Below are 27,988 nucleotides of genomic sequence, written 5' to 3'. Positions count from 1 at the left end.
CTTACTCAGAGGCGAGTTTATTCTGCTTCTTGTAATTATGCGGCTTCATCTGCGACAAAGAGAAATAGCAGCGGTTAGTATAACAGTAGTAGTAAGTATGCTATCGTCGGACCTACCCTCGATTCGCTCTCGAAAGCTCGCGCCTTTATTACCGGGTCGATTGTGAAAATCGGGGATGCGCCAGTGACTTGGTCTGCGCCGCCACTGCGACTTTAGTTTCGGACGATCGACTTTTCATTAAGAGGAGGAGAACCGCAGCGGATGCTCCTAGATCTCTTACATAGGATCAACGAAGACCGCGCGCTCGAGGAACAGTAGCTGATGCCGTAGTAGGGAACGCTATAAGTCTCGGACGCTCGATCCAGGACGCGATTAAAGCCTCTTTATCAAGAGCCTGCTACTTCACCTCTGGCTAAAGCGCATCGTGTACTATCTGGTAACTCGATAATGCATTACACCGCGTTGAAACATAGGGTTTAAGCGACGAGAAAATAGAAAATGTGCTGAAAATTATTTATCCACACAGCGGCGTCTTTACTATAGTAAAAAATTATTCCCCGCAATTTTTTTATTTTTCTCTTAAAGTTTTAAATTATTATTCGATATTCTCTCCAAGTTTTTAATGAAATATTTAATACAATAAAGATTGCTACAAATTTGAAAAAAAAACATTTTAATTCTTCATAGCTACATGTATATTACTACGTGCGCAGTTCAATTTTCATTATGTCTTTTATATCTTCCTAGAATTTGATATCAAATTTTATATAAAGAAGAAACATAATCTTAAGTATAAAATTCTAATGGAAATATCTATAGCAGTAGGTATCCATCTGACACTTGTTAAGAAAATTCGTTATTAAGAAATATTGTGTAATATATATACTTTTATTATTTATAAATTTAATTTGGAATTTATAATTTAATTATTTATAAATAAAATCGATTATAATTAATTGTATTAATTAAATAAGAAGATTTTAGAAATCTACAATGTCGGGCGACAAGTATAGCAGGCAACAATCGTACGGTTGATTTAGATCTGTGAAATTTAAATGCGTACGGGAAAGGGGGAAGTTTGAATTTATTCTCCCGTGGGTGTGTATCGTAAATCCACTACGCGTAACTAGAAATCCCCGACGGTGCGATTACAAAGTAGCTGCAGTATAACTGCTGGTACGCGACGCGTTTTGGGAAAATAACGATACGTCTGTCTTTTGTGCGATTCTTAGTCATTATTTGCGTATCAGCGTGGAATATAAAATTGCGAAAATCCAACAAAGATCCTGCCAACCAGTTGCTAAACTGCGGCCGAAACGCGTCGCTCCTTTTTTTCATCGTGGAAACTGGATCAAATATAGGGACGACGAGCTGTCGAAGGGGTTCGACATTTATTTTCCGCGTAAGACCGAGAGCCGTTTTCACTGTCTGTCTAGCTGTCTGCCTTCTTCATTCTCTCGGCGTGCAAACTCATTGTGCGAGTGCTTCAAGTGCAGACGGAATACACGAAACCTCGAGCTGTCGGATTCCTGTCAGCTCACGCTGTCGGAGAATTTGCAGGGCATGACTGGCGCCAGACAACCTCGAGTACCAAGCTTGGTACATCTACTTTGCTAGCTAAACCTAGCTTTTTTTGCGGATTTATATATCTATTTTTCGAAAACGAAAAATCGAATATGTACTTTCATCAACGTATCGACTTCCCAACAACTCTTGCCATCGAGACAAAATTATATATCCGTGTTAAATAGTTAAATTCGCGCGCGACAGTGTTAATAATATTACACAAATAACGACACACTATTACTTTAAATATTTTACGTATAAAAATGTTGTTATCGCTTACGGACTTTTATCTCATTTTAATCTAATTTTCTTTCCCGTGCAGTATAATTATTTCACAACAGGTATAAAACTTTTTGATCATACCATCGAGACCGCAAAAGAGGTAAGCTACATTACGTGGTGGAACGCTTCTTGCGATATTTCTGCACAATTTTGTCGATTACTTCATTCATTAAATTTTCTAAAAATAACCGCGTCTCTCTCTCTCTCTCTCTCTCGCTGTTCATCGCTAAAAATTGCATATGCCTCCGTAAAATTTTTTCACAACATGCGCGGCTTTGGTTAACGCGTACATAAAATACACAGGGTCTACGGTCGGAAAGCGAAATTCTATTTTGAAGAGGGGAACAATCGATTTTTGAAAAAAATATAGACTAAGAAAAAACAAAACAGAAATGCGTTTATACTCTGGGGTACGTATAAAACCCATATGCGGTAGCGGCGCGTCTACAATAACTCCGATAAAATGAGACTGACTTTTACGAGCGTCGCTCCTACTGCTTTTTGCCGCAGGTTCACATTAATCTGGGCGCAGGCGAGAACGAGATGGCGAGTGCCCGCGGATTGACACTGAACGACCTCAGTTGGCACGAGGTCAATTTGACGAGACGCGAGGCCAACATCAGCCTACAGATCGATGTCATACACACGACGAAGTCGCAACTGCCAGGTCGCTTTTTCGAGCTCAACATACATTACGGCGTCTTCATCGGCGGGCAAGGCGATTTCAACGAGCTATTTCTAGGTAAGACGATAGGACAGACGAAGGAAAAGGGCGGACAAGGCTCGGTTTATCCGGATAAATTGTCTCACCACGTGAACTAGATTCGATACGGCGCGACAGCAAAAACCACATTTGTTGATGGTGCATCTGCGCCGCGGTCATGATCATCTCCCTTTCCCTTCACCTCGTTTCGTTAAATGATCGCCAATTTCACTCAACTGCCGCGAGGATAATTGCAATTAGATAATCACGAGCCGCGCTTAATAAATAGTTTGCGTACGTACTCATTTAGAACATTTTCTATGATACTATCGTTAAAAATTTTAGCGCAAAATATTTTCAGTAAATTGTTTCACGTTGTATGTATGTAAAATATGTTGATAAAAAAATATGCAAGACTAAATTATTTTACGGTAAACATAAATGAACGATGGATTTAATCGAGTATATAAGGTATTTTTCGTAAATATTATTATTATCCATTGTATAAAATAAATGTAAATAAATGTAAATAATTTGAAACAACATAAATATTGTGTAATATAGAATATATGATTACTGTACGCGATTTTTTTAGTATTATTCTATTTTGAGTTTTCTTCGAGAAAATTAAACGTGGAATAGTTGAATTTAATATTTTATTTCAACTAATGTACCGTAAAATAAATTCAGTAAAATTATCACATTGGTCATGCAATTAATGTAAAAATATAGTTTTGCAGAGAGCACATACGAGATAATACAATATTAATAAATTAATAATTGTTTATGCAGTAAATTAATCCGCAATGTGTGGATGAATTAAATTTGATAGGTTTCAATTAGATTGTAACAAAAACATTAATAATATAACAGAGTAATTACATTTCACTTTTTCTTAAATGACAACATGAGTCGAAATAAGAATGAATCAACATACCTGAAATCAACAAATGTATCACGTGTTTAAGAAGCAATCGTGATGGCAAATTGAGACTTCAATATGCACGAATTTATTTTTATTCCGACAATCTGACAATATTAATTAAATATTAAATATTGTGTGTGTATATATTTCTATATCTTTTTCCTTTTTTGATATTTGATAAGAGTTTGATAAGATTGAAACACTAATAAGAATGAAAAGAAGAAATCGTCAACACATTGTGTGTATATGAAATAAACAATAATGTAATAATTTAAAGAGCTATAAATTCAGTGCATTATTCACGCAACATTATTAATATTTCCATTGCATGATTAATTTATTAAATTAACAGAAATGATACGTAATAATTAAAATCTATACAATATTGTAAACAGCGAATGTTTGTGTACATATCAGAATATTTATTTATAAAACACGGGTGAAAAATGGCTCATACAATATTGGAATATTTATTTATAACATGTAGATGAAAAATAGTATTGCTCATGCAATGATATATAAGACAAATTTATAATGCGATCATGAAATCTTAATGAATTATCTCTCAAAATTGTGTTATATTCAAGTTTATTTGCGGTAACGAAATTATAACGAAAACTATGTCAATCGACACAAAACATCATTGGAATGATGTTATTTTTATACTATTTCTGTAATATAGTAATCCCAGGATAAAGACAGCATAAATAAAAAATATGAAACGTCGTGTTTCTTAAAAGTAAAATCTCACCATAACTTTCGAGAATTAAAAGTTGTAGAGCGTAAAAAAGTCAAGATAGAAGGTATCCAGTGCCTCCGGATAGAAATTATACTATATAAATAAGCAGAAGCAAGTTTTCTAAAACAATTGTATAATAATATCAAAGAGAAAACTTGTTGGAGAAATAATTCAATATTTATCAACGTTTATTTCGTATTTAAATTTTGTGACATTTCGCGATATTACACTTAAAAACAATCTTTAATTAATCTTGAGTAACATTTTTCAACACAGAAACTTGATATATATATATGTCTCACATATATTTTCTAGAAATATCAGAGAACTTTTCTTCTTGAATTTTTCCGCGTACTTTGATAATGAAAGTTGATGTTCTTTTTAATGCAATCATATTAATGAAAGATCGACGAGCTTAACCGTCTAAAATACTATCGATAGAGATGGAAATAACAAATTATATTACGTATTATAAATTGAATTAATAATTAATCAAGATAGAGATTTAAATTATAATATTATAAGAAATGTGTTTTAATTTTTCAAATTTATACGTGAAAGGAAATTTATGTAAGTAAATCATTAAAAAAGTCACAATACGCATTTTCTGAATGATTACTTTGAATAATAATGTTGCGAATTATAATAGCGAGACAATTGTTTACCATCACATGCTGAGTCGTGACAGCGAACGAAAACGGGTGATTACAACGGCACAGCAGCTGATATCATATCGAAAGTATGACATACGCGCTGTCTCGTGTGTTTCCGCGATGGCACGGCTTAAATAATGGAGCACCGAGAACGCGCGTTGCACAAAATCGCACGAACGAGAACATGTAATTCAAACATTTGCCTTTGTTTTCGTTGTATTAACGGCAACATGTAACGATACTCGTCTCGCGCAACAGTAATGGTCGTAATTACTGTTCGAAATATCGCGCGATCAGCGTTTCAAACGTCTGTATTTCCGCGCCCGTGTGTAACTTTCGCCCAATCGCGAAAATATATTCGTGAAATCGATTACGTTCATAATCTTGTTGCCAGTCCTAATTTCATTATCGGGCTCGCGCGATTCTATTTGCACCTCAAATAAATTGAAAGTCGTGCGATACGTCCTTTCGTGAGAAACGGCGATTGGAAAATTCTTCAGCCACCGTTCGCAGCTATACAACGCTCGGTTGTATTACGCCTTTGCGGCGAAATTCCAGATTACGTTCTTCAGTATACCACCAGTCATAGAACACTACGAGTTGGACGACAAAGAAAAGGCGGAGATATCTTTTCTATTTTCAATTCGTTGTGTAAAGTGCGGACAAAAAAGAATTCTTACACGAAGAAAAATCGCACTATTATTTTTAGAGTATTTCTGAAAATGTGAGACCCTAAAATAATAATATATTTTACGTTAAAATAAATTAGAATAAATTTAAAACACGCTAGAAAGTAATTTTGCTAGAGTATTTTGCAGGGGAATGTGGAAACGTAAAAATCGCGAGAAATTTAAGAGTTTGCGAGGAATAAGAATTCATAAATTCAGAGGTGTAACCAGCATTTATAACGTGCACAATTTTAGCGTTGTGCTCACGATTTTCTCTCCTATGTATATACGTGCATGTGTCTGCGCGCGTATATGACTTGTTTAGAATAAAACTTGGCTCTTATGCCCGAACGATTGCGCTCTTCGTGTTTCATATGTGCCATAAACAGCTTCATAACGACTGGGCTCTTTAATGCAGGCCCGGCACATCAGCTGCAGCCAGGTCTAGTTATCATTTCTTGGTAGCAAAACTAAAAAAAAATTCAACCAAGTCGTTCCGTTTGAATTGACGCGGACGAAATTGAATACGATCAGAGCGCAAACAGCATCATTCTCTCTTCCTCATCTCCATCTCTCTCTGTCTCCCTTATTCTCCCTGTAGACGCGCCCCCATCGTTATCCCGTCGACCGTCACGCATAATACTCGCCGACCAGCTCGAAATTCAATTTACATATTCATGACAATTCATTTGTACTCCGTGGCCCACTCCTTGGAGAAGGTCTTATTAATTCTCTAGCATGAGTCTCGCTAAATTCTCGAGTCTAAGAATAAAGAAAGAGAGACAACTCTCGCTCCGGCATTCGAAAGAGGGTGCAACATTCATTTTATGGTACAGACTCTGTATAGGGTTGCAGAAGACCCGAAAATAGTATCAACTTGCAGAGTTATAGGATTCTTGAAGTAGTTTGCAATAGATTCCTCTTTACAGAAGATTTAACTCTTCCCTTCTTGAGTTCGAGCTTTTCGACGTACCAGTGATTAAACATCAAGATAAGTTTCTATTGAAATAAAATAAATCTCCATTTCATGTTAACGAGATAACATTTCTAGTTGCTTGATGTTAAAGTTTAATTTTAAAGTTTAATTTATAATTTCAATGGGAATGCTAAATGCAAATTATATCATATATACATATAAGACTGTTTTAATTGTACACATTTTGAAACACTGTGTATAGAGAGAGAGAGAGAGAGAGAGAGAGAGAGAAAGAGAGAGAGCATAGATATACATTACACACACATACACGTATCTATGTGTACGTATCTCTAGTCATATCTGTATAAGTAAACGCGTACTTACACGTGCAAAATTGTACAATGCAAGCGTACACCTATACAATCGATTGCAAGATTCTCGGCGTGGATTATCGGCCGCTATTTACTCGCCTCCATAGAAATAGAGAGAATATTCTCACCGCACAACATATATTTGATAACTGCGCGAAATCAATGAAAGTATACCATATACATATTTTAATATGATTAAAACATCTAATATTTTTACAAGAAACTCTCTTGTTTTACTATATACATATAAATTATAAATTTATCTGTAATCTTGCTATTGCAAAAATTTGTTTTGCAATTTTACAGTTTTCCAATATGATTGTTACCTTGTGATGTCTAAGTTCAAATTGCAACGAGGAATTCATCCTTTCTTCCTCGATTAAAATAATTTCTTTATGTGTCGTTTTTTTTATTCCATATAATATGTAGGATGTATGTTCTCAATAAACATGAAATTTGCATTGTCTTTATTTTACCGCAGGTATATTAATTTCTTATTAACACGTCTATAATTCAGACGTTTATTGAATGTCGTATAATGAAGAGATAGAGGAGGTGAAAACGTTTTTAATTAAGAGAGCGAAGAAAAATTCAATAATGGAAGAGTATTTCCATTTAACCCGCGATTCCGACAAAACCAATGCTTGTTAAAGCCAACGCGCGCTTCATCAAAATAAGACCACTAAAATATCATTGCCGCTACCCATGCAAATCTATCTTCCGAAAATCGTTATTTCGCCCCGACGCGACGTGTCGCAGCATCCATGCTGGGCGAATCCAACCACACCGCCAATGTTTAGAGACGCGTATAAACCGCTGTCCTGCAGCGCAATGAGAAGAGATGAGAGGCGGGAGATTGGCGGTGCGCCAGAACATCTTATCAATCAATAAAATTTTGCATTATGTAAAAAGAGCTAAAGACCGACAACGGTGTCGCGGGGCTACGATCGGGGTACGCCGCAACGACGTAGTAAATAGAGACCGAAGCTGAGTTTATAGCGTAACCGCCGGTATTCCATCGCAAACTGTCTCCGCGATTCCGCGGCGTGCCAATAAACGCCCGCTCTCGGACCACTTATATACACATATCTTTCGTCGATTTCTGTCGCGTGCAGAATGAGAGTATGGTCATCGACACGCCATAGCATTCGAGGATAATCCATCAACTTACTCCGGAGATGCTCTCGAGTTACACACGAAGACAATTATAACTTCGTGTCGCCAGCAACCAAGCGCGACGCGAAACCACCGATTTCGCCGAATCCGTTGCATCTGTCTCGGATGAGTAGATCGTGTACAGAATGTATGTATAACTTGCTTCTTCATGATTATGAAGATGACAACGTTACGTTCCAGGAAATTTTGATTTCTCGACGAAATTGTATTTTAAAGATAACTCTTACAATAAAACAAAAACAGACAGGAAAATTTAATTTTGTTACGTTTTCAATCTTTCGCTACAATTTCTTCTCATAAGAAAATAAGTTGAAAAAAGTCGCTTATGCTTGTGTGGCGATTAATATTAAACATGTCACAATTAATCGTTTATAATTAGTTTTTACTTAGATTCATTTATTGTAAACGATCTAATTAACAGAAGAATAAGGTTATATTTGTAGTTATTTAAAAACTCATATTTATTTAGAATTAGAATCGTACCTGGTTATATTTCTACGTAACATTTCAAGCGACGCGAATCAATAATGACCTCATTAATATAATGTTTAATGGACACCACCTACGAAGCTCTATTTATAAAACGCTTGAACATATTTAGCAAATTTATTCAAAAGGCGAACGCATCTCCACAAAGTTCGCGTTGCCATTTCACGCCCTTTCGTCCCTTTTCACTGTCAACGCGCGCGTATATTAAACTTATCGAGAATCATCTGCTAGACTAAAATTCTTGGCCCGTCTGATTCGCAGGACACACGGATTATCTGAGAGGATGCATGGCTGACATAATCTACAACGGCGCCAAAGTTATAGAATACGCGAGATCGAGGAAGGGCCAGTCGGAGGCAACAGCCGTAACGTGGGGTTGTTCACCGGAATTCGACGCTACGAGAAGCACGGAAGTCAGCTTCGTCGAGGACGGCGCCTTCGTCGCCATTCCGCGTCCCATTCCGCGCTCCGGTTCAAGGTATATATACCAAAAGTACCGCTTTCCGTTGTGATGTATACGCTTCCATTTACCATCGCCTCGCACATACAAAACCATGGAAAACGTAATTAAACTGTCACGACGCAACAACCCCTATCAGCTGTTTCACTCCAATAATGTTTATACCGATACAAGAAAGGGTACGATATCCGTATCTTGTTAAAATATTACATCGAGCTATTATTATTTCATTACTTAGCTTTAAATTTATTCGATAATAATGCAGGTTGAAGAAAGAAATTTCATAGATATAATAAAACTCAACATTCACAAGCTCGAGTTATTTTCCTATTTCTTTTTTTTTTTTTCTTACGAGACATATGAGACAATGCTCCAATTTTACCGGCTACTCTAGCGCGCACCATCGCGTAAAATAAATACGTTGGTTCACGAATCCAATATCTTATGGTAATGCCGCGGGAAATCCGTTTCACCGAGGTCGGCGGCGAGGTCGCATAACTCGCATTCCCCTGCCTGTATATCTACATCCACACCGCATTCAAGTCATCGGTCAGAGGCCTTTCATGTTACGCGATTCCTACCACTTTCATCTCTCGCGCAGCTTTTAACGAGCACTAAACCCGTGAGAGCGTTGTTAAATCGTCTCGAAAAGCTCGGAAACAACTGTTTCAATCGCGAGAGTTACGTCGCCGTTAACTCTCGCAACGAGACAAGCAGCAACACTTCGTCAATAGAGACACTTTGATCTCTCTTTTCAGTATGGTATATAAGTACTTCGAGATGAGGACAGGCGATTGACTAGAAAGCTCATAATGATAAAGCTACTTAAATGAAAGTAGTCGTTTGTGGAATTAATATACTATTCACGAAATACGTAGAGCCTTGAATCATTATTTATATATGAATATCGCGGTGTGCATACACAGAGACAGGCAGAGTACAATTTTATTGAATGATAAATTCATGTAACTCGTACAAAGCAATAATTTCAATCAGCTCTTTTAATACAATGTGTAATATAATATTATTAAATTTTAAATCACATGTAAAAGCATTATTTAATATTTAATTAAAGCAGATGATCTAGAAGGTAATCTTAATATTAAATAAAAGAAAATATATACTATATTTATTAATAAAGAGAAGCTGATTTACAGAGTATAATGGAAAATATTTATAACGTGTTCTTAAAAAAAAATTAAAAAGTTTTAAGACACGCAAGCGCGTCATTTTTTATCTCTGATTGTGTATAAATATATGCAAGTATGTATGTTACAAATTTCTTACGGAAAGATTGCATACATTACAATCTGTCGCATCTCCAGTATTTCTCGAATTATCTCAGACTAGAAAGCTTTTGTTTCTATAAATTAAAGCAATAGAGATGTAGAGCATGTTTAAGAAAAAACTGTACACACTAGGATGTACGTTTTCAATAATATAGCAAACTATATTTTGCTTACAATTTATCTTTTTGGACAAGAGAAGAGGATTATTAATCTTTCGCGAAAAATGCAGATTCATTCAATGCTTTATTCGGGCGACCAAAATGGCACGAAAATGCTAAGCACGTCCGAGGAGACTAAAAACCTCGCCCGAGCCAAGTGTATATCTTCGCTACATTGTCCACGCGAAAATTATTCAAGGGTGCACTAAGAAGCGGAAAAACGTTTCATTTTCACACGAATGCGGTGTGCATCGGGTAAGCGCAGTTAATACCAGTCTTCATATACAGGTAGTTAAGTCCTGGTTACTGCACGGTTTCACATGTCTTATGGGATCGCGGAATCTCCGGACGTAGATACTCCAGCTCTTTTGTTGCCCCGAATTAAAAGCGCACTACTTCCGGGTGGAGTACCTTAATTCAACACTTATCTGAGAAAATAAATGTTGGAACCTGTTGCGTTATACAATGTATATAATCCGACTAAAAGCTAGGCAAAGAACTAGTCCAGTTTTTCGCATTAAATGTTTGAGGAGAAACTCTGCGACCTCTTTCCTCGTATTGGACACAAATACGAGTACTACGTGCGGTATATACTATATGTCTCATCGATAAACGGATAAATAGATAGGAATCGAGTGGATGACTGGATAATCGTAACTGTCTTCCTTTCATGACATTCTACGTGAAGTCGATGAACCGTGAAGATTTCGACATGCGCTCTCTCAGTTCAATTGATCTGGAAGATTCAAATGCCACGTGTGTGTATATGCATGACTTGTACCGACGTTCAAGTTATCTCTATTCAAACCAATAACTGTAATTCCTGTTCACCGTTTATCGTCATCTAACTTATCAATTTTTTTATAATTATCAAGTGTTATTATATTACATTTAATATTATATTTAACATCAAGTTGTTTAATATATATTTATATTGTTATTCAATTTAAATTCATAAAACTTGAAAAAAATAGAAAGAAAAGGTTTTTAAGAGGATAAATTTCTTTTAATTTTAACCGCTGCAATTCTTCGAACAAGTTTAATTTTTTTTTAAATCAATTATGAAAAGAGCACACGCAAACACACGTTACATTGCCCTTTCGAAAACCAAGCATTGACTGATGAGGAACGTAGAAACACAAGCGGACCGTATTAGAACGTCCTTACGTGCCTCCAGCATGTACACAACTAATTGCGTTTACAATTCGCACAGGTACACGTTTGCCTACAACCGTTGCGAACTGTATTGTGTAGTAAGACACGTACTAACATATCGGGCATCTTCATTAATTCCATTTAACAGAGTTAAACGATGACATAATTCTCGATAATTGTGATTCACACAATTAAACTTGGCTCGAAGCTTAATTATAACACACGTGTGTCAAGAGACGCGGTAACATCTCGTGCCAAATTTATTTATATATTCTAACATTACGGATTATTTTTGACTTTTTACTATGCCATCAGTGAAGAATGATATAAAAATGCAGAAAATAAGGGAAAAAGTTATGACAATCGTCGAGATATTAATTAGAACAATAAATTCATATATTGTAATTATCTGTTGTAATATGTAACATTATTGTATAATATATTAATATTTATTGTATAAATATGTAATATTTATTATACAATAATGTAACAAATAATATTGGAAACCTACAATGATAATTTTGTCTCTAATTTATCAGTAGATATTGCTATTGTTATTCTATGGCATTATGTCTGCTATTATAATGAAAGTCTGCATCTGTAACCGCTATTGTATGTGTGTAACTCTTTGCTGTACTTACTTCAAAAGCAATGAATCCGCCCGCTGAAGTAAATAATCGGCTTTCGTGTTCGCAGCAGTCGTGGCGCCTTTGCGCACAAGATACGAAAATCACTCGTTCCAAAGTTTTCCGAGTAGAAGTCGACCGAGCGAAATTTGATTTGATTACAATTATAAATTCACGGCGAGCAATCTTCCCTTTTCCCTCTTCTACCATCGTTCGCATTGCCTCGCTCGTTTAACTCGTGTTGCACGAATAATGTTTTGCCTACTTAATCGCGCTCTGCAGCGTGAGATCTGAACACCATCTAAGAAGCAATGATTAAACGAATAACAAAACATACAAACTATCTCTTATTGTAGAAACAATATTTGTATGAAAATTTAAATGATTAAATTACTAATCAATTTTTGAATTTCTTTATGTTTTATATATCGATTATTATTATTATATTTTATATCTCTTAGAATCGTAGAATTTTACATATCTTGTCAGGATTTAGCTGCAACTGGATTGTGGTTCGCTCTTCAAAAGATAATCCGTTCTCTCGTTTCATAACGGAACGCTATCTTCGACAATGTCACGCTCAACCAGTTCGCGTAAATTTCTCGTTCAGTATTTTTACTGCTTCGCCACATCGATTGCAGCACTTGTGAATCGAAGAAATCAACCGCGAAATTCTAATCTGATTACTAAGATACGCAATAGTCGGAATTTTCTATAGTCAATACTACTCTAGCATCAGCAGCATTATCTAGAAAGATATTCTCTCCACTAAGGCATCATAAAATCGAACGACTCGGATTCAAACTCTCGGATATCGGGGACGACTCCGATACTCCTTTTTTCTTCCAGGATAGTAACGAAGTTTCCTGCCAATCCTCTCTGACGATTCTTTGCAGATGGGAATTCGAACTGAAGACCAATGCTGAGAGCGGCCTATTGCTCTACAACACCGGGCAATCATCCTACGCTGATTTCCTCGGTATCGAGTTGTTCGAGGGTAAAATACGATTGCTGATGAACAAGGGAAACGGCCCGACCGAACTGATACACGGCACCGTGGTAGCTGATGGTAAATGGCACAACGTAATCGTGGACTTCAATCCAAACGGTCTCGGCATCGCCGTCGATCATCACGAGAGAACAATGGCCCTGCCGTCCGGTGGCAATCGTTTTCTCGATTTGGCCGATACCCTGTATATTGGCGGCACGGAGCTGAATAAACGCGCTCGTGCTTTAGGCAAGGGTCTCAGATCTGGCGATGTGAGCTACAAGGGCTGTATACGAAACATGATGCTGGACAATAAGGGTCTCGGTTTACCAGACGTCAAGGTCAGTCAAGGTATCGTCGTTGGATGCGTCTGGGGATATCCGTGCATCGAGGCTGATCCCTGCGTATCTGATGCGTCGTGCATGCAGCTGGGCGTCAATTCATTTAAGTGCAACTGCGACCAGTCGCTGTGCATCAAACCGAATTACGCCGAGGATTACAAGGTAGATCAATTTTAATCAAATTTCTCTCAATGATGTTCCGTCCACTTGGCGAGGGTTACGTTGCGGTTGCGAGTTAATTATGTCACCGACAGCTAACGTATGATATTATATGCATGTGACTAACTTAATCAAGATACTATATATCGATTATTTTTTAACGATTATCACTTATGTAATTAATATTAGATATTAAACTCTATAAATTTTATCGAGATATTTTTAATATTGAAGATTGAACGCACGAGATTTAAGACTACATAATATTTGCATTTATAATTAATAAAGAGACGATATGGCGCTTTTACAGATCTATTCGAATGCCACCTTACCTGTAAACTTGGAAATTCTCTCACTGAGCCCTCTACTAGTTTCCGAGGGGGAACACGTGCTAGTAACGAATGAAAACATCGTGATGGTATTGGACATTGCCAAATACGGCGTGGAAGAAAACAACGTCGTGTTCACTCTGGTGACACCGCCAATTTACGGAACACTGGCGTTGGACCTTTTAACATCCCGAAGCGATCACTCCTTCACATTACAGGATATCAATCAAGATAAGGTAATCGATCAATTTATTGAATTCTCGATTTGTCAATTCTCGAATTACTGCGCTCAGAACTTCTCGAATCGACATAAGTCCGACGTTCATAACGAATGCCACGATATTAATGTCCACTTGTCGTTAACACGTGTGACGATAAAGCTCGAAATCGCCGAGAAGTTTGCGGGGACACGTGTAAGAGGCGAAACTCAGTCGGGGCGTGCACCTGACACTAATTAATATCAGGTAACTAAATGCGGCCTCGAGAGGCCGGCCGGCCGACCGGCCGATCCCTCCCGTAGACCTTACAAGGCGCCGTGGAAAGTCATGTGTTCTTCCAGTTCGTCATAGGACCACGCGCTGCTATACATAGTACCCGCCGCAAGGACTAACTTTAGAATCGTTGGCAGGAACACGGAGGGTTGGCCGACTTGCTGCGCGCTCGCTCGTGCCTATATACTCCTCCACTACTCCACACTCAATTTATCTAGCGACAGTGCTCTATTTATAAATCGCTCCGCCACCGCTCATTAATGGTTTTTCGTTAGAGATCACATTATCGGCCGTTTTTTATCCATCGTCGCATTCGTTCACTCGCTCGATCTATCAATTGCTCTCTAATCGTTAAAAGAAGAAAAGGGAGGGTGGCAGGAGGGAGAGAAAGCTCGCATCTTCCCTCTGTCTTGACTCGGACGCTGGGGACGACGCCCACTCGATATGCTAATCGACGCGACGACCGCCAACTTAACCCCCCGGTCGCTCTAATTAATTTCAACCGCGGTCGATCTCGAGTGTCAGATCAAACGCCAGAAAGGATAACACGAGTCTGGTGTACTCGCCCATGATTAATTCTGATTCCGTAGCACGATGTAGTGTGTGTTTGCCGTTTGAGATTCTCAGCGAAACGGCGAGTCACCGCAAGTTAAAGTCCACACGTTCCTCGTTGTAGGTTGTCTCTTACTGATACCGCGATACAATAGCTTTATTTTACAGATTACTGACACTCGTGCGATTTTTCTTTCGTATGCAAATTTACATCGCGGAACAATGCAAACGTAGGAAACGCAACCTAACGCAAATTAACACATCGTTTATTCTCTTTACGATTCAGAGAAATATTTATTTTAAAAAACATTCAATAAAAAGTTTAAAAGTTTTTTTTAAATTACTCAAGTTTTCTACGTTTTACGAGAGAAATCCGCGTTACGTTAGCCTAAATCTCTACGAGAATGTTGATAACATTATTCTTACGATAATTGACTTGTCCCGACAGATAGAGTACATGCATGACGGTAGCGAAACCACAGAGGACAGCATGATTCTGGAATTGACATTGGTGGCCGGGACAGGCTATACACTCCCAGGATACCTACAAGGACATCTCAGATTCCCCCTTCACGTCAATGTCACTCCTGTCAACGATCCGCCATTGCTCGAGATTCCAACCGCGAAAGTACTACGTCTGGCTCAAGTAAGGCACAAAAATAAACTGTATAAGTTTCCTTTTTTTTGGCTTAGCGTTTCGAGACGCTTTTTACACGATGCACTTTTTCTTACTGTCACCGCGCTAATTCGAAACACGTTGCATCTGATTTGACTGAAACAAAACCGCCGGTTCATGCTACTCAACTAAATCAATTAATGGGGGCCGAATGAAATAGTAGTTTACTTATAGCTCGTGCATCTTCGTAGAACGTGGCAATTTAGCCGCAGCGAAATCGATTTAACTCGCTCGGTCATCGCTCTTAATTAACCGCGCGTGTAAGTTCGAGGGTATGCGTATGCATGTATCATGTATGCGCATAACGAATGTTTCTTTCATATATCATACTGATACATATTCTCGGAACGGAATAATCGCGATATGAACTCAGAAATTGTAATTGCGATTGTAATTTGCGGTGAATTAATCTCATCTGTATGTACATCGAGCTGTTATTATTACAGTCAGTATTACAGTTATTTCAGCAAATACTAAAGCTCTAGTAAATAATTTAGCTATTAACTCTTTGATTTATCATGTATAATATTTGTCATACATAATATAATATATACCTTATATACATTATATATGGATATTTTTACAACTTGTAGAGAGAAATTATATTAAAAATATATGTTATAGCTAATAAATGCATAAATTGACACAAATATATATTAAATATTTCTTATATAATATTGAAATAAAAACAGGCTCTCTCTCTCTCTCTCTCTCTCTCTCTAATATCCATATATATCGATTCATCTTTTTCAATTTTCCGAATACAAAAATCTGATTGTTATATAAATTGAGATGTATATTCGCTATCTCGCCTGATGCATTTTACGTCAGTATGAAAACAACAGCGCATTTTTTCACCAATTCGACGCGTCCTTTCATTCAATATGCTGCTATAGCTGAATGTGATTTCAGACAAATATAAAATGTGCGAAAAAACGCTGATATTTGCAGGGTACGAGAAAAACACTGACCAAGGAATTAATATGGGCTATAGACGCCGACACCCCGTCGGAAATGCTGATCTATACGGTTTTACGGGCGGATACCGATGCCGGTCACATCGAGAGGGTTACTTTTCCATTCCGACCTATCGACACGTTCACACAAGCTGAATTAATGCAAGGCCTTATTGCTTATGTGCATCGTGGAAATGGTAATGGCTTATTATTAATCCCGCAACATACACTGTATCTTTTATTCATATTTATTCGTTTATTTGTCTTTTGTTTTAATTTGTAATTATTTTTAATTTTTAATGTATAAGTACACGCATAAATACACGGCAGCTATTATTACTATTAGTATATTTTATTAAAATTTTGTGTCAATCTAATATATTTAAAATAATATATCTTTCAGCCAAACCGAATGCAATGTTGGGCTTACAAGTTAGCGACGGTATCGAGACCAGTCAACCTGCGTATTTGCGCGTATCAGCTTACCCATTGCAAATCAAATTGACACACAATACCGGTCTCGTTGTGGTGCACCGTTCATTCTCTTATTTGACACCCGCAAATCTCTCGTTTGCTACGAATTCGGACGACAACACCATCGATATCCGTTACGATATCGTCTCACCGCCGCATTATGGCGTTTTACAAAAATTGAGGGACGTCTCTAACAGTTGGATAAACGTCGATCATTTTACTAGCCGAGACATGGAATTGCATACTGTTCGTTATCTTCAGAACGTCGGCAGCCCTAATCAAGACGAGTTTAAATTCCAAGCGAGCGTACGCGAAGTGAAGACGCAGCAGATGTACGACTTCCGTATTACTTTCATTGATCTCGAGTTGAAGGAGACCAGAAGGATGCCTGTTAATCTCACCGACGCGTCAAACGTTATTATCACGAGTAATCACTTGAGGTACCAGACGAATCCACTAGTTACATCGCTGAATAAGATCGTCTTCACTCTTACAACGGGACCAAGATACGGCGATCTATTTCTGTCCGATCATAAACTCGTGACAACTAGTACTTTCACGCAGGAGGACATCGAGGCCGGAAGACTGAACTACCGTCTATTCAGACGATCATATTCCAATATCTTTGACGAAATAATGTTCAAGGTCAATGCACCTCAGTGCGTCGATATATACGCTAACTTGAAATTTCGATATTACCTCGACAATTCGCTGGAGGGCGTGGAGAATTTGAAAGTTGACGAGGGTTCGAAAGTACCTCTGAGGATCACGCATATGAATCCAAAGGAATACGGGGTAGCCTCTTTGATGTACAATCTTACAATAAAACCGAATCATGGTTGGCTCTCCGTCGCAAATAATTCTAGATCGCAAGGACAAAAGAACGTCTCGTCTTTTACATTCGAAGATGTATTGACGCAAACAGTATATTATGTGCACGATGATTCTGAGACGAAAGAAGACTCCTTTGAATTTGTAGCGATATCTCTGGATTCCGTGGATTTTATGTACATCGGAAAGTTTCGAGTTGAGATCATTATGAAAAATGATAATCCGCCGGAACGAATAATTGGTAAAATTTTTCATGTTGTATCAAAAGGCGAAAAATTGATAACGAACAAGGATCTCGCTTATATAGACAAAGATATTGGTACTCGCACGAGTGAACTTATTTATACCAGACGAGATACCAGGAAAAGCGGAATATACAAGGTAACTAATCCTTCGGTACAGATACGCGAGTTTTCGCAACAGGACATCGATGACGGTGTGATACTCTTCCGGCACCAAGGGGATGAACGCGAAAAAATTGAATTTGGTATCACCGACGGTCATTTTTACAAAATTGATTCTCTTGAAATTCAAGCCAGTCCACCCTATATCAGGTTACGCGAGAGCAACGGCTCGGTTGTTCAATTTAACAAGTCTGTAGTGCTTCGATCAAAAGAATTGGAGATAGAAACAAATGTATACACCACAGAGAAGGACATCAAGTACACTGTATGGGAAAGACCGAAGCATGGTATTTTGTTAAAGCACGGTAGAGAGTCGAATAGTTTTACAGAGGATGATCTAAAGCATGGTATTGTGTCGTACAAGCATCTAGGTAGTTCCTCCACGAAGGATGTCTTCAGGTTCAAAGTATTTGTTAAAGGCGCGGAGGCCGATGGTGTGTTTATGATCAAAGTATATCCAGAAAGTTATTGGGAATCGTTGATCATTCAAAATAACGAGACGATATTCGTCGAAGAGGCTACGAGTATCCTGCTGAGTCGAAAGAGCCTCGAGATAATGCATCCTAAAATATCGTCGACCGAAATTGTTTATTTCGTGAGAGAGTGGCCGCAAAACGGCTATCTAGATTTACAGATCTACGACGAACATAGCGAGGAGATGAAGGAAGAGTACAGCGGTAACGCGGTAAAACATTTCGAACAGAGTCTAGTAAACGACGGTCGCGTCTTCTACGTTCAATCGGTGATGAATCAGACGAACGATCGTTTCACTGTAGACGTTACCAACGGTATCACGTGGTTACGCGGTCTGAGTGTGAATTTTGTGATCGTGCCAGAAAAACTGTACGTCGAGGCGAGGAGTTTCATCGTCGTAGAAGGCAAGAGCGTGATGTTAAATGAATCGAACTTCTCGGTTGTAACGCCGTATTATACTGGCAAGCTGTCGGATTACAGGATAACGGAAAAGCCGCGACACGGTACGATTCTCGATTCCACGAAGAATACTCAAGTGAAGAAATTCTCGCAAAAGCACTTGAATGCCGGAGTCATACTATACAAGCATAACGGGGACGAATTTTCAAGGGATTCCTTTAGGATGGTTGTCACCGCCGGTGACAAGATAAGCGAGCCGTTCGACGTATCGATCATTGTTCAGCCCGTTAACGACGAGATTCCTGTACTAGTGAATAGAACTAAACTTCATGTTTGGCAAGGTGGATCCGTTATCTTGACGTCGACAAACTTGGCGGCTATTGACAATGACACCGCTCCGCACGATATAAGATTCAATGTTACTGGAGTGAGAAACGGATACATCTCGTTAACTACTGCACGCGAGATGGACATCTATACTTTCACACAGAGTCAAATCAACGAATTGCAAGTGATGTTTACACATACGAGTGAGTATTATAATATTCAATATCATAATATTGAATATTGAATATTATAATATATTATAAATTTAGAATATTATAATATTCAAATATTATACTATATAATATTAGAATAATCAAAAATTTATTTATAATTATAATTTATAATAGCTAGAGATCTCTGTTAAATAACTATACAAATATAATATAAAATACTAATAATTATAAGATTAATTTTGAGTAATAAAAATGATTAATTAATTTGATATTAAAATATATTTAAAAAATGTATAATAATTTTTAACTATTTTTGATGGAAAATTATTTTAAGAAATCAAGTTAATATATCAATGATATTAATATTTTTCTAATTAATAAAATTACAAATTTTTAACATAAAATTTAATACGAAAAAATGAAAAAGTTCAATATTTTTTCAGACGGATCTGATGGCGAATTTAACTTTGTATTAAGCGACGGAGTACACACGACGGAATTTTACACAATCTTAATAACGACAAAGCCAGTTCGTCTGAACATTGAACACAATATGCCTCTTAATGTATTTCCCCTTACTAAGAAATTAATATCAGACAAGCTCTTATTAACGACGTGTTCTGACGAAGCGAGGGAGATTAGATACACTGTGCGAAATGGACCCCATTTAGGCAAAATTATAATGGAGACAAGTGAAGGGGTATGGCTCGAGGTCGAGCGATTTACTCAGAAAGATATAAACAACAGTAAAGTGATTTATGAGCATACTAAACAGTTCATGGACCTGGCGACCAATGACTCTTTTACATTTGACGTCGAAACGCACTTCGCTGGAACCTTAACAAATCAGGTATATAAAATATAACTAAATATTTAATTAAAAATAAATGTGAGACGACCCAACTGGCTTAAATTAATTCTTATTATTATTAGTTTGATGCCATGTACAAGAAAAGACAACGTTTCGACCTTAGGTTTAGGTCCTTATCAAGTCTTACAAATTTTTTAGTGCAATATATAATTAATTTTTTTCCATTTTACATATTTCAATATAAATACTGTGTCACGTAAACGTTCAGTATGGATGGTAAAGACGAACCAAAAAAAATTAATTATATATTGCACTAAGGAATTTGTAAGACTTGATAAGGACCTAAACCTAAGGTCGAAACGTTGTCTTTTCTTGTACATGGCATCAAACTAATAATAATAAGAATTAATTTAAGCCAGTTGGGTCGTCTCACATTTATTTTTAATTTTATTCATCACTGGCGATACAAGATATTTACTATTAAATATTTAATCTTTTCTCATCCATAAATTCAATTTATCAATTGCAAGAAACATTATTATTTATATTCTTTAATAAGTTAAGAAATTCAACATTTTGAATATAATTTATAATATATCTTTATGATCTTATAAATTGCAAAAAATATGATTTATATATGTTTTCAGTAAGTTAAAAAAATCACATTTTTAATTTATAATTAATAATTGCAATTTTTATCATAATTTTGTGCAACTATTTATTTTTAATTATGTACTTTATATATTGCAGATTTTCCAAATAGATATATCAGTTTCGAGCGGCGGTCTGGACCGATATATCTCTGTCAAAAATGTCAGAGTCGTAGAAGGTAGCTCCGCCGAAGTCGTTATGAATATTAGCGGCATCGTGTCGTTTCTACAGATCAACGCCGGAATCGAGAATCCTGCAGTATTATCAAAATTAGTTCGCCAACCTAGTCACGGGCACGTGATGCTTTTACCGGATTTAAATGTGACTACTTTTATGCAACCGCAAGTCGAGGGCGGAAAAATCGCTTATTACCACGACCATTCGGACACCTTGGAAGATCGCATTCAATTCTCGCTATATTTAACACCTGGTCACGTACTACTTTGCAACATCAGTATTCCCGTCATCGTCGAACCGATTAACGATCAACCTTTCAAACTCGTCACCAGTACTCCGTTCATCACGGTCGTGCAGAATCAAAATCAGACTATTACTCAAAATGATCTTTTGACCATGGATCCCGATACTCCACCGCAGGATATCACATATGACGTGATCTCGGGACCAACGTCTGGCAGATTATTGCTATTACCTTTCGACCAGAACACGTCGGAAGTACGCCAAGTGAACAAGTTTAGTCAGTACGACGTGGATTCTAATCGAGTGGTGTACGAGCATAATGGAACGCTGCAGGCCGCTTCTTTCTACTTCAGAGTCTCGGACGGTGCTTACACTCCGATGTATACTGTCTTCAACGTCCACGTTTTACCTATAAGACTGAATGTGACGGTGTCCGGTCCGGTGAGTTTGCAACAAGGCTCGAACGTAGCGCCCATCTCCGAGAACGATATAAAACTCGATACGAATGCGCGTCAGGACCTGGTGATCTACGAGATTACGACACACCCGAAATACGGAGTACTGTACGTGCGGGACGGCGCCGCGGCAATGTTCAAGCAGACCGATCTACTATCGAAGAGCGTAGTATTTATGCAGACGGATATGACAGTACCAAATGACAGTTTAGAATTGTCGGCGCGACTGAGCGGTTTCGTCCAGGAACACATACACATCGAGATCAAAGTTACGCCTCTCATTATCATGAATCGTTTAACGGCGTTGGCGGGCGAAAAGAATCGAATAACTCTGCAACATTTAGACGCGACTCCCTTGGCCAAGTTAACAACGAGTAATCCGTTTTATACTATTGTGAGGAAACCGAAGTTCGCCAAGATCAAGAGAATTATCAGAAGTTCGTCGTCGTCCGGCGAGAAGAGAGGAACGCGCGAACGAGAAGTGACGCGTTTCTCGCACCAAGAAATTATTTCCGGAGTGATATATCTGGTGTGCAGAAAAATACCGTCGATAGACGGCGTCGCGGACAGTTTCAGTTTCATTCTCGCGGCGTCGATCTTTCAGCCAGCCGTAGGTGACTTTGAATTTCGCATCAAGCTCGACATAGACGACGACAACATCACCCTAGGCAGTCCGATGGATCCGGTGGGTCATGAGGGCGAGATGGCAATCGCACCGAACATGAGCAACGATTATCTACTAATTCTCGGCATGCTGCTTGGCGTCTTTCTTCTCGGCGTGGTTGTAATTATCACGATTAGATGCCGGCACAACAGATACAAGCACGCCGAGGAGGAGAAACCGGAAACCACCCCCACAGTCGGTGTGATGCCGCTTCCTAGACCGCCGGATCATCTGATGCCTGCCACTCCGCACTTGAAGCCTTTCGGTAACGATCACAATAGCGTAACGGCTAGCACGCCTTTGCCGATGTTGCCCTCAACGTTACCCCAATGTAAAGTGATACCCTTGAGTCCTTTGGAAAGCGGCTCAGAGGTCGACGTATCCGCCAGGTATCCCTATGGGGTGGCGGACGGCGACGAGTGGAGTAGTTTCGATACTTCCGATCTACCTTGCCAGTCGGCCACAACTCAAAGGACCAAGAAGAACCCGTTGCTGAGGAGGGATCAGTACTGGGTCTAGCAGGAGAGAAACACGTTGCGGTTTACGCGAAAAAAACCGTAGCGTCTCCTGGCGTGTTTCGTGCGAGAATCGAGAAACTATCGTGGATATCACGGACTTAATGTGCCTAAGGAAAGTGAAATCTGCGAAGGAATTTATGGAAATCGTTCGTCGAGATTCGAGATCATCGCGCCAGACATATATGTATCGAGTTATAGTGAGATGACGCTCGATGCTGTGGCGAGTATTTAGTGACCGAGTCGATATGTGTGTCGATGCATCCGATTATAATCGAAAAAAAAACGAAGGGACTCCTTAACTATAGGAGATTTACGGATTGAAAACGATCGATAATGATCGATAAATCGCGGAATAGTTCGCAGTGTCTCGTGTATTATTAGCCTAAAACGGTATAAACAGGAAGCTAGATCTCCTTGAATGTTACGACTATCGCCGCTATCACGAGCTCAATGTGCCTGAAAGATGTCTGACTCTGCTGACATTTTTTCCACTAATCACAATACGTCGATTTTTCGTATATCTATTCTATGTCCCTTCCCTTTTCGGCGGATCGAAATAAATTCGATCATTAAAAAGGCAAATCAATTATTCATTAAAGACTTTTGCGATAAATTTAATTCTGGTCTAAGCAAATGATCCGTCGGTTTACTGCCTCGTTTTAGAGTGCAGATTTTCAGAACAATTCATATAATCGCTTTTAAGTTCCTTCACCTTCTTCCATTTTTACACTTTTTGTAAATTTAGAAATGTAGATAAATAAGAATTATAAAAATGGCATTTATTGATTCTTGCTGTCGTAAATTTCAAATAAATTCGAAGTATTAAGGCTTAAAAAGAAGCGGAACTTTCGCTCTGTCTTAAATTACAAACAAAGAAAATAGAAATGAATAATCAGGATACAAGAACTTTGTGACACTATCGTAAAATGATCAAATGCGTATAATGTAATCGAACGTCTGTATGTTCCTGTTACTTGTCATTTGACATTAAAGCAAATGTCACTTGACTCAAATGAATGCATTTATTAACTGTACTCGAATTTGTGTGGACATATCCCCCCTTTTATACCACCATATATTGTCCAAGTTAAACTTTTATTTTGCTCCAATATCTCGTATACGATCATTTTTTCTATCGTATTATTCCGACTATTTCGATGTTACTCGTATCATGCAAGTAAACGTAAATTGTCAATAAACATTTGTCGGAATCCAAAATGTAAAAAAGTCGAGTCGCAGGAATAATTTTTTATGACAATGCAATATTGGCGATTTAGCTTTATAGTAAAATACGTTGAATTGTTTCGTTATAGCAACATGTCGTGCAACAGATTGTAAAAAAATTGTAATCAAATGATTATCGTAATTAATAATAACTTAAATCATTATTAATCGATATTTCTGCGAATCGTCTATTTCAATATTTTTTTCACGACAAATCATCACAATGATTATCTTGAAATTAGAATCGCCTAAGAAATTTTCACAATTCTTATCCGTTTCGTCTTCTGTAGCGAGCGATATAGATTACTATTAGACGATGCCAAATAATAGAATTATTTAATCTTAAATGCGAATCATCAGTAACGATCGAAATCTAGAAGCTGTTTTTTATACGAGTATGAGAGTAGATCTTTCCTACTATGAAATACATTGACGCGCGGCGAGTTCGTAATTCATAAGCGATGAACGGGGTTGTGCGTGCGCAGTTTCAGTATCTGACAATGAGAGAGATTTGTTAACGAAGGCGTGTGTTGACAAGTTCGTTGATTTTTAAGAAAAATTTTACGTTAAGTTATTCTTGCGCAAACTCACGGTAACCTTAACAGATCCGCTTCCGGCCAATGTTGCGTGATTCAACAGAACCGCACTAAATTCTCACTTAATTAAAAAAAAAAAAAAAAAATTATATATATAAAGAAATGGGAAAGAGAATTGACATTAAACGTGACGTGTTAGACATTGTTATAAAATTATGTGCCAGCGATATTAACAAAATTGTAATATTAATGTTATCGATGTCAATGAAGCGAATATATAAATTAATCAGACCGAATAAGCATTGTTTAAAATTTGTATAAATCAATGAGGTTATTCTCTTACATTAAAATTATATGGTATATATACGATGTGCTCTATATATTAATGATAATAATACTTAAGTACTTAAAAAATACTTAAAAAGAGGCATCAGCCTTTCTTTATCAAAAGATGCGCGATCATTTATTGTTATCAGATTTAGATACAAATCGCGCATCCTCATTTTATTGCTATTATTAATTCGAAGCTTCGTCTTTTTTAAAAGAGAAAAGACAAATTTTGTATTGGCTCAAACTAATTGTAAAACTACAATGTATTAATAAAGAAGAAAGTGCATATTTTATCGCGAGAAGCAAACGTCTGGCCGAAAGTGGATTAATAATTTCCCCCAAAAATCTTAGAAGCGTATCTAATAAAACAGTCTAATGTGAATGTTGATTATAGCGATCATAACGATATGTATATACATATATATATATTATAATGCGTACACTACTACGTAGAATGTACCGTTCCATGGATTCATATAGCATATGCATTAATAGATTCTAATTAAAAATGTTTTATTGAGAGAGACAAAGAGAGAGAAAGAGAGAGACACCCGTTCGTTGATTCATGAATATGCTAGAGACGAACCGTTAGGCTTTTTTACATCCACCAAAAGTGAACTGATCTGAGTGCCAAACTTCTATAATCAATAATATATAATTACCATAGGACTGTATTTTCCCTGCCGACTGAATGCATTACTCTTCTAATTCTAATAAATTGAATGTGCGATGTTAAGTAAACACGGTCTAATTTATTATTCATCATATCACTTACCTTATATTATAATTTTATCATTTATACAATATATTATATGATTGATTTCTACTAACTACATTACTGATACATTTTAAACAAATATTTCTAAATATTTGTTTCATATGCAAATGTATACATTTTTGCATTTTAATATCATTTTTGTTATATTGCAAATATAATTAAAAATAAAAATTTTTACAATATGTAAGTATCATTATATAATAAAGACATCTTTAAAAATATATTTTTTAATTTAATTTATAATTAAGATGTTTATTAAATTATAATTAATTTAGATATTTATTAAATAATAAAAAAATTATATAATCTTTGCTAATGGAATCAATAATCTTTTACAGTAAATTTGAGTAGCTTTTATTTATGTTAATTAATCTTTATTTAATAAATAATTGTGTAATCTATTCTTTTTTTTTAGTTAAAAAAAGAATGGCAAAGAATTTGGCAAAAACAATGCCAAAGATTTGTTGATGTATTATAAATAAAATCAGTTATTTATTTTTAAGAAAAACAAGTTATAAATATATATATTTCGTAACTTTTTTATCATATAAATGCAACAAAATTTTCACTGTCGATGAGATGCAATCAATTTTTATTTAAAATTTACTGTAAAATAAACTAACCGAAAAATGCCTCTTTTTATCCTGGAATTCTCGTGTGAAATCAGCACAGGGATGTTCTCAGAAACCTGTTAAACAAATTATATGAGAATTATATTATACATACACTATACAAGTTATAATAAATAACATATTGCTTTGAGAAAACAGGAACATATTAACACGCGAGTGCGCTTTTTTTAAAGTTTATTAAATTAAATATAAAGAGACATTTTATTTATATATATCAAGAAAGGCAATATTGAAGGAAATAAGCTCTATCCTTTTCAATTTTTAAATAAATATTTAATTAAAAACATTACATTATTTTTATTAAAAAATTTTTAGATATATTATTTTATAAAATATAGTAAGTAAAAATTTAATTTTTCTTATATAGTCTAAACAATATTTTTTTTATAATTATTATATGTATAAAAATATCTTGTGTAAAATCTTTCATTTCATATCTCATCTTTCATATCTCTATGTAAAAAAATCTATAAATATTCTAATTAATTAAACTAAATAAAAAATAATAAATAAATAACAGTATAATAAATTAATATTATTTACCATATAATTGCTTCGGCGATGCCCGATGCCGCCCCGGGTCTCCTCCTCCTCTCGTAGAAACTTCGAAACACTTACACTCGCGTTACTTTTTCGTTCGCAACGCGCAACAACGTCCGAGTTTTAGCTATTACATTTTCGTAAACTCTAATTATCGAACGACAAAGGCGACTTCCCCACACGGCGCACTCAAGAGTCAACCGATATTCCCGAATTGGACACTAGACACACTATATTTTCTGTTTCACTGAATATTTGACGATAAAGAAATCCCGGAAATCGCGCAGGAGCTTTCCTGATTATTATTTTTATTGTCAAGCGCGTGTATTTCGAGACGCCGCGAGAGATTCTACAACAATAAAATATGGCGGCGCGACCGTAGTCATCGACCGTAGTAATCGATCTGCAATTTTTGCGAATATTGCAAGTTAACATGTCGCGTAACGATACTTCGATACAATACTGCGAAAGTACGACCGGAAACGCGCAAACTCCGACTTGAAGTACGATCGACGACGCCGAAAAACTCGGAGAATTTTCACGCCAAAAGCGCCCGATAATTCTCGCGATCCGTCCTAAACTCGCGCGCGTGAACTTTTGGCGGTTCGAGCCGGAGCTGTGACGTCACGCGTCACGTGACAAGCGTTTTCGGGAGAACGAATGTTACGGCTTGATGGTT

The 27,988-nt window shown here is 36.9% G+C and overlaps 1 protein-coding gene and 1 long non-coding RNA gene across 4 annotated transcripts in view; one reads left to right on the top strand and one right to left on the bottom strand.

Annotated features, from left to right (window-relative positions):
• The window catches only part of kon (chondroitin sulfate proteoglycan 4-like protein), a 42,363-nt gene extending 16,263 nt beyond the window's left edge, over positions 1-26,100 (top strand). For all 3 annotated transcript variants that reach the window (XM_085480123.1, XM_085480124.1, XM_029300492.2), the window contains 9 exons: positions 2,359-2,590; positions 8,750-8,966; positions 13,073-13,667; positions 13,975-14,229; positions 15,485-15,682; positions 16,664-16,865; positions 17,072-19,780; positions 20,194-20,600; positions 21,312-26,100. In XM_085480123.1, coding sequence (XP_085336249.1) covers positions 2,359-2,590; positions 8,750-8,966; positions 13,073-13,667; positions 13,975-14,229; positions 15,485-15,682; positions 16,664-16,865; positions 17,072-19,780; positions 20,194-20,600; positions 21,312-23,270 — 6,774 coding nt within the window. In that variant the 3' untranslated portion in view covers positions 23,271-26,100. The remainder of the gene's footprint in view (positions 1-2,358; positions 2,591-8,749; positions 8,967-13,072; positions 13,668-13,974; positions 14,230-15,484; positions 15,683-16,663; positions 16,866-17,071; positions 19,781-20,193; positions 20,601-21,311) is intronic.
• LOC114929098 (uncharacterized) lies at positions 6-27,952 on the bottom strand. Its single transcript, XR_003819196.2, has 3 exons — positions 27,313-27,952; positions 26,761-26,825; positions 6-49 (listed from the first exon to the last, which is right to left on the bottom strand). It is a non-coding gene; the product is annotated as an uncharacterized LOC114929098 (long non-coding RNA).
• Between the last annotated feature and the right edge of the window lie 36 nt (positions 27,953-27,988).

Source organism: Nylanderia fulva, unplaced genomic scaffold, assembly GCF_048542155.1.
Source record: "Nylanderia fulva isolate GAGA-0341 unplaced genomic scaffold, ASM4854215v1 Scaffold14, whole genome shotgun sequence".
In the NCBI taxonomy this organism is placed as follows: domain Eukaryota; kingdom Metazoa; phylum Arthropoda; class Insecta; order Hymenoptera; family Formicidae; genus Nylanderia; species Nylanderia fulva.
This window is presented reverse-complemented; position numbering and strand designations above follow the sequence as displayed.